Source organism: Pteropus vampyrus, unplaced genomic scaffold (genome assembly GCF_000151845.1).
Source record: "Pteropus vampyrus isolate Shadow unplaced genomic scaffold, Pvam_2.0 Scaffold357, whole genome shotgun sequence".
Classification (NCBI taxonomy): domain Eukaryota; kingdom Metazoa; phylum Chordata; class Mammalia; order Chiroptera; family Pteropodidae; genus Pteropus; species Pteropus vampyrus.
In genome coordinates, this window is record NW_011889138.1 from 1,010,540 (window position 1) to 1,019,062 (window position 8,523).

Below are 8,523 nucleotides of genomic sequence, written 5' to 3' on the forward strand. Positions count from 1 at the left end.
TATTATTATCATTGTCACACTTAACACAGGATCTGCCCTCTCAGCATGTTTTACGCTTTACTGCAGCGTAGTCAAGCTATAGGCACAGCGTGCATCTCCAGACAGATTTACCTTGCGTAACTGAAACTTTGTACTGTGTGACTGTTGTTCCTCTTTTTTTGAAACCAGCCACTGAGCAGACTGACCCTGCAATGATTGTTTTCCATTCTGGAGCAGGGCAGGATAAGGATGCCTACACAGACATTCAGTTCATCCTGGGTGGGGTCCGAGTTGACGCCGTGGTGCACTCAGGTTCTGGTGGCTGGTGCTCCTGGCATCTCATTCAGGCCACTTTCCTTAGTACCTCTCTCTGTGGCTTTCAACCCACAAGCTCTGGTTCGGCCAACTTGGTGCACTCAGCTGCAGGCCCCTATCAGACACTCTTCTCCAGAACACGACACCGACACACCTGGACCTGAGGAAGAACCCCCTGGGGGACATGGGGCTGAGGTTTCTTTGTGAGGCTCTGAGCCATCCAGACTGCAACCTACAAAATCTCAAGTGAGTATCCCACCTCCCTCATGTTTGATGGGTGAGGGGAGCCTCTCAAGCAGACCTACAAATGCCTGACTTCTAGGCGGGGTTTGTGTCCTGGATGTAGATGTGATTCTTGGCAGAGAGAAGCTTTAGGTTTTGTGGGAGGTGGGAGTGCTTGTGGTGGGTGTGATGCCCATGAGGAGAAAACTGGGGTGACTTAAGGACTTACCACAACACATGTCTGGGGTAGTATTTGACGATTAACTGGGAGGACTCAGAAAGCTGTAGTCATATTGGTGGCTATGATTCATTACAGTTAAAGGGGACAAAGCAACATCAGCAGACGGGGAAGGCACACTGGGAAAAGTCTACAGGAAGCCAGGTGCTGCCAGCTCCAGGCAATCCTCTCCCAGTGGAGTCACCTAGGACATGCTTAATGCCCCCAGTGATATGCTGTAACAACACATGTGAAATGTTTGCAACCAGGGTGGGTCACCACAGACTCAGGGCCCTAGATTTCTCCTAAGCACTGGTGCTGAGCATGCCTTCTGGCCACAAGGAAAGCAGGAGTTTAGTGTAAACCACGTTTGCAACAGTTTAGGCACAGTGAGCCCCTTTTCTTACGGGACCGGGGAGCTCTCCTGAAATCCGTGTCTCAGATGCCAGCCAAGGGCTAGCCTTGTCAGTGGGCCTTTCTGAGGACAGTGGTCAGGCATGCTTCTGCTAGCTTTCCACTGCACAACATGTCTGATAAAAAATTCAAAGGAGCTTCGAGTCTCCCTGGTTTACAGTCATCAGATAAATGATTTTGTATGTTATTTACATCTGTGCATGTTTTTGAACATGGAATCCATCTCAGTCTCAAAAAGGCTCCATATCCCTAGTATGAATATAGGTGGCAGTGGAGGCCATCCAGATAATCACAGAATAGGCTGCTAAGGGATTTGGAAAACTTTGTCTATAATTTTTTTATTGACATTAGTAATACCAGACACATTTTAATGGCCTAACAGGTAGCCAATTCATAATTAAATACAATAAAATATTTTGTATTGGTCATCTAGGTAAGTAAATTCACAGGATTAAAGGTGACTGTTCTGTCCAATATGGCATCCACATGTGCCTAAACTTGGAATAAAATTAATTAAGATGAAATAGAATTAAAAATTCAGTGCCTCAGTTACACTAAGTACATTTGAAGTGCTTGGTGGTCACTTGTATCTAGTGCTAGTGTAGTGGACGGGGCAGCTATAGAATATTTTCACCATCGTGGTAGAAATTTCTATTGGACTTTGCTGACTCAGAGGGTACCAAAGAGCAGATGAAACCACATCTCACTAGTGTTCTCCAACCACTCAGTTCCCCTCCTTGGGGACCACCAATGCTTTCAGTTTTTTTTTTTTTCATCTTCCCAGAGGTCTTCTGTGCATATATCAGTGAGCAGGTGTTTTTACTCAGCATATTATCATGAAACATGCCCCCTAAACAACATACCTGAGAACGTTGCATAGCAGTATGTAGCAACCTTAACTCTTTGATGGGATGTAGTAACTTGTTGAATGAGTGTACTAGTTATATAATAAACACTCTGGTTGTTATAAGCCTTCAGGAAAAGGAATAAAAATTATCTTTGTGCCTGTAATATTTTGGGCACGTGTAAATTTACTTGCGGAATTAGTTTCTAGACATAGAACAGCTGGGTCTTTGCAGTCAAAATTTTTAACATATCTTGCTCAATTGTCCTTTGCTAACTAGCCACGAACGTCCATTATTCAGACCCTCATGTATGATGTTAGGAAACCTCTTTGACCTTCATCAGTTTGAGGTGAAATAATGGTAGCTCAATCTACTTTTTTATGTTTTCCATGGAAATACTGAAACTTATGCAAAAGTAGAGAGAACAGTATATAATCTACTCTGTTATCTAACAATTGTTGATTCATATCCAACCTGCTTTCATGGAAACCCTCACCAGCACTTTCCACCCATGATTATTTTGAGGTCAGTCCCAGGGGTTATAGTCCTGATTTGTAGACTCAGAGTTCTTATATATTTGTCTCTGTGAATAAGAATGGAGTTGGGCAGTTTTCGAATGTTGAAAGCCATTTGCGTGAAATTCCAACCTGTTGATAAAACTTGAGGATTTTTTTTTTCCTTATGACCTGTAGGTGTTCTTCATTAGGAAATTTAGCCACATTGGGTGTGATGTGCATCCATGTTTATCTAGTTAGCAACTCCTTTAGACTTGGCCCTTGACAGTTTTAATGATGTAGATATTTTTATGTAGTCAAAATTCTTCCTATATGGCTAAAGGGTTTTACTATATGTTTGCCTTCTCCACCTTAAGGCATCTTCCATTGTTTCACTTCCCTCCTCCCTCCTCCCTCCTCCCTTCTTCCTCTGTTTCTGCATCTGTCCCCTCATTCCCTCTCACGTCTCTGGATCTCTCCCTCTCTCCAAATATTCACCTGCATTTCTCATCTTGAGCTCATTGGGTATAAGAACTCATTCTTGGGAATTGAGATCTGCTCTCACGTGAGATTTTGGTGTGTTTTTCAGTTCAGATGTTGAACTCAGAAGCTGAAACACTCGTTCTGTGATAGCAAGGTGGGGTCTGGACCATGAGTATCATGGAGAAGTAGCCCTTCCCATGGACAGGAGCCCTTGCCTTGTGGTCCCTGGTCTCTGTCTCACAGGGAGATGGCAGATCAGGTGTGGGGCCTCCCAACCTGCACTACTTCGTCCTGGGGCTTAGGATGAGAAGCCAGCTCTTCCTCGGGAGCAAATGAGGTGGGCTGGAGCTTATAAAGACAGGACTCAAGATTATTTTACACCCTCTGCTATGTTTTTATTTTGCAGTTTGTTCTACTGTTCTTTCACAGCGGACGGCTGTCGGGAGCTGACTGACTGCCTTAAGCACAATCATAATGTGAAAGCTTTGGTTATTGGGAAAAACTGTATTCAGGATGATAGAGCAAAGCAACTGTGTGAGATTCTCAAACATTCACATTGTGCACTAACAAACTTAGGTGAGTCAACGCTGTCCTTGTGCAGGAAGTCCCCTCATCTCCTCTTGGGTGGGGACAGAGTGATATGTGGTCATGTGAGGGGTAAGAAGGAGAGACATGTTGAAGGACAGGGTTTTCTTTTAAAACTCTTTGTTTGTAGATATTTTCAATCAGTACATTTTGGATAAAAAGTGCTAGACATGCTCCTTGCCCAGTGAATCTTCACTCTAATGGGAAGATGGATTTTTATTTTCAAAATTTTTGGATTATTTTTAAAATCTTATTTTTCAGTTGTTGACATACATTATATTAGTTTTAGGTATACAACATAGTGAGTCCACATTAAGAACCCAAATTGGAAATTACAAAACAGTCACATGGATGTGAAGTACAGCACAGGGAATATCGTCAATAATATTGTGATAACTATATGTGGTGTCATGTCAGGTGGGGACTAGACTAATCAGTGTGATCACTTCATAAGGCAAGACAGATTTTAATCACAATTTGATGTCTTTGCTCAGCAAACTAAGATGATTTAGTGCCAAGTAGTAGTAATTTTGGTCAAAGGTGGCTCAAATGTATCCTCTTTTCAAACAGACAATGGTTTGTTGTTCTTATAAACCACTTAGGGGCTCAGGGCTTAGGGGCTGCACTCAGTTGGGTTTTGAGATTAACCTTGGAATGTGAGTCTTTGTCTCTGTCCCTGAATCAAAAAAGAAAGGTAGGTAGGGAAGAAAGTACTGGGCATCTCCAAGGGCCCAGAGGAGTTCCTGTGGGAAGATTTCACTACATATGGTTGGGAGAGAATGGTGACCTAAGGGAGACCATGCAGGAGAAAATTCTGTAGGGTGAACTATGGTTTGAGTGCTTACTATGTGCATGGAAATGGAGAACTCATGACACTTACCACTTTGTCCTCAAGCAGGGAGATCCTAGGAGGTCAGTACCTTTACATCCATGTTAAAAACAGGAAAACTGAGGCAAGGAGGTCACTTAACTAAATAATGATAGAACAGGGACCCAATCTAAGTCTGACTCAGAAGCCAATTCTCCTCTTGCCCCAATCTTTATTGAGAGATAATGAACATACAACATTGTGAGATTTTTAAGTTTCCAACATGCTGATTGTATACTCTTGATTATTGCAATATGATACCACCTTACCCTTGACTTGATATGCTGATGTATTGCAATATGATTCCTCCACCACGTCACCTAGTTACCACTTCTTTTTTTGTGGTGAGAACATTTATGATCTACTCTCAGCAACTTTCAAGTATATAATAGTTCTTATATAATAGTCACTGTGCTAGACATGAGACCCCAGGACTTATTCATCTCACAACTGAAAGCTTGTACCTTTGACCAACATCTCCTCATTTCCCCACCCCAACCCCTGGAAACCACCATTCTACTCTCTATGAGTTTGGCTTTTTTAGATTCCACACATAAGTGAGATGACACTGTACTCATCTTTCTCTATGGAAACCTTGCCATGTGCAGGTGCAATATTCTTTGGTAAAGGGAAAGTCTTTACCAACAAGTAATCTAGAGTCTAGTTTTAAGCCCTCACTCTCCAGGTGCTTCTCCCCAGTGGCATAACTGAGGAAAGCATTTGCAACAATTATTGCATCGTCTTTAATGATGAATCCCTTCCCGGCATTCAGTTTACTTCCATCCAGCCTCATTGTCCACTGTTGGCACCTTAGAGCAGGTATCTGCATATCCATATTTGTATGCATAGGGGTCCATCTAGAGCAGGGCACTCAATCTCAGCACTATTGACTGGGTAACTCATTGCTGTCAGGACTGTCCTATGCACTGTAGAGTATTCAGCAGCACCCCTGGTCTCCCCATCAGATGCCAACAGCACCTCTCCAGTCCTCCAACATTCTCAAATCTCCCCTGTGAGGCAAAATCGCCCTTGAGTGAGAAACACTCACCTAGAAGACTGAAGGAATACTATTAAAGGTACATGCTCAAGGTCAAGGATATATAATATAGCTGGTGGCATTAGACCTGAGATGTTGGAACCCACCATGTTTTTCTTGTCCTATGCTATTCCTGTCCATCAAATGGTACCTTTACTTCCAAGCATCTTCTGGATCCTGCCCAGCTTCTTCTAACCTAAGGAAATCTATTCCTTCCCTCTGCTTTTCATGCATTGAATTTTGCACATACAGCCACGAGTCACATTTCTTTATAGACTTAGGTGGAAATTTCTGCTATGTTAAACTGATAGAATACACATTCACTTTCGTCTTTATATTCCTAGTAGCCAGCCAACCATATGTTCAGGTTCTGTGCTGTTGAATTTAGAAAGAAGATGAAAAATGTGTAATGAAAGTGTTGTGATGCTATCTAATGCCTTTCAAGGGCCTTATAAATAAACTCACATCCACTTTAAAGCTAAAATTATTTCCCTCATGTTAAGGCAGGTAAAATGTGCTTCCCCATCTGCCAAGTGGGTTTAAGGTATTATCTACCTTTATAGAATTGGTATATGGACTAAACGAGTTGTGAGCAAGCATTTGGAAAGTGTCTGGTGTGTGCTAAACTCTCTGCTGTTAGCCAGTCTTTTTCAATAGTGTTTTTTCCCCCAGATGTTATTTCGCTTTTATTTCTAATGTCTTAATTTCGGTAGACTGTCTTTAATGTTCCCTTCCCACCCCACCACCTAGGTTGGAGAAATGCAACCTGATATCTGTCTGCTGTCAGCATCTCTTCTCTGCTCTCAGAATTGGTAAAAGTCTGGTTCATCTGAACCTTTTGGGAAATGACTTGGGGCCCGATGGGGTCAACACACTGTGGAAGTCCTTGAAAAAAAATCAGTGTGCAAACTACAGGGTAACCCCCACTGGCTTTTACCAGGGAAGCACCTGCCAAGATAGGGGATGGATGGGCTCGTGTTTTACAGCAAGCATCAAGTTTGCCCTGAGTTCAATTTCCTGGGGCACTGCTGGTCAATAGAGCATTCAGTAATGATGAAAATGGTCTCCATCTGCATCGTCCAATAGAGTAGCTACCAGCCACAGGTGGTAACTGGGCACTTGCAATGTAGTCACTACACCTGAGGGACTGAATTTTTCATTTTATTTTCTTTGGTGTGAATTGACTTAAATAGCCACATGTGGCTCGTGACAACCATACTGGATGGCATAGTCCTATAGACATTTGGGTATTTGGGGACTTGCCTCATTTTCCCCATTCTCTAGTGCCTATTTCTATCTTGGTCAACAAATGTTTACTCAACAACTTCCTTTTCAGTGCTAACTGTGGGTCCAGCATGGTGGCATGATGGACAGTGGGAAACAAATGGATGCGAGCTTTGTTCTCATGAGGCTATATTCTCCCCAGGGAGATGGCAAATCTGAGAGCTTTAAAAACAATGTTAGTCATGAATGTGTGAAAGTAACTTTGGGTCATGGGACAGAAAACAAGGGTAGTCAAAGTGGTAAGGAAAGGCATGCATGAGGTGGTGTCATTAACCCTGAGTCCCACTGAGGCTGAAAGGGGGAATCCATGTATCAGGAGGGGGATGTGGAAAGTGACTAGAAATTAAGAGTGGAGGGTCCTAAAGAAGCAGCAGTGTCATATGCAAAGGTCCTGAGGTCAGACCCAGCTTTGTGTTGCCCCTTCAAGGCATCAAAAGAAGAGCACTTAATCAGAACACTCTATACCTTAGTTTTCTGGAAATGGTGTCAGAAAGATAAGCAGTGGTTTGTTTTTTTTCTGGAGAAAGAGATTAAACTAGGTACATTTTAGCAGAAAACCATTTCAGATACGAAGGAAATTTGCCTACTTGGAAGTTGATAGAAATCTGTACATTGAGACTTTTATGTTACCAATTTGGCATCTACATAATGCATTTTTACAAGAGTTCTGGGTTGGTGACCACCAAAGATGGACATGTCTCCCCTTCCAATTGTGTGTGCATGTGATTCAGGTTGCAGAGGAGACTTACGACCAGCTGCCAAGATTCTCACCTCTTCTCAAAGAAGAGAATGTGAGGATATCACTTTTCAAGAGTCTGCTAAACATAGACCAATAATACAAATGAGAGAAATCAGATTCATACACATGGATGACAATGACCTGAGTTACCTTGTCCTATATCTATTCTGTCATCTTTCACAAGGCTTTGCCATCTTTTTCCTTCATGGCTGTGCCATTCTTTTGGACCTTCACATCTCCTTATCAGTCTCTCTAGGTGAAGCTAGAGTCATCTTCTGTATTTCATCATATCATTCAATCATCCCCCTCTACTCATTCTAATTCTGTTCTCTCTTTTTTTTTTTTTTTTTTGCAGGCTGAAAAAGGACTTGTACAGCATAGTAAAAGTGGAGTTGGAGGAATTACAGAAGGGAGAATCATGTGTAAGTGGGATTTTAATGACCTTGAAGATAAATGGTGGTGGTGACCCAAGGATAAGATGCCACCACATTCTCATGGAAGTTTCTTGGAGCACAACCACCAGAAGGTTGTGACTGTGTTGCTCAGGTGTCACTGTTCACAGGACAAGTGAGCTGTTACTGCCATTGTTTTTCCACAGTTGGTTGTAGGCAGCACACTAAATACCCAACCTCCAGAATTCAAATCTCAGACTGTTTGGCCCCAAGAGCCTACATTGGCTTTAAGAGGTTTTTTTGTGTGTTTTGTTTTTGGTCTTTTTTTTTTTTTGTATAATGTTAATTCTTGGGTGTTTATGAAGATTCAATAAAGTGAAGGATATATAAATACTTTGAGGCAGCCATTTCTTGTGGATTGAGAGATGGTAATAGATGTGATTATAATTCCATGGTTATACGATTAAATAAGTCAGACAGACATCCAGAACCACTCCTAATATGCAAATACACCCAAGTTTGGCTTTTGCTTCTACCTTTGAGTGATCCGAGGCTGTGTTATAGCTGAAACATATTTCACCCACCTGAAAATATTGAGGAGCATGGATCCCACACACGATACAAGGTGAAATCAATGATGCCATGCATGG

The 8,523-nt window shown here is 42.2% G+C and overlaps 1 protein-coding gene across 1 annotated transcript in view; it reads left to right on the forward strand.

Moving 5' to 3' along the window:
- NLRP13 (NLR family pyrin domain containing 13) overlaps positions 1-7,947 on the forward strand; it is a 22,951-nt gene extending 15,004 nt beyond the window's left edge. The window contains 5 exon segments of the mRNA XM_023522730.1: positions 371-540; positions 3,376-3,545; positions 5,962-5,965; positions 6,209-6,374; positions 7,837-7,947. Coding sequence (XP_023378498.1) covers positions 371-540; positions 3,376-3,545; positions 5,962-5,965; positions 6,209-6,374; positions 7,837-7,947 — 621 coding nt within the window.
- Positions 7,948-8,523: the final 576 nt, after the last annotated feature.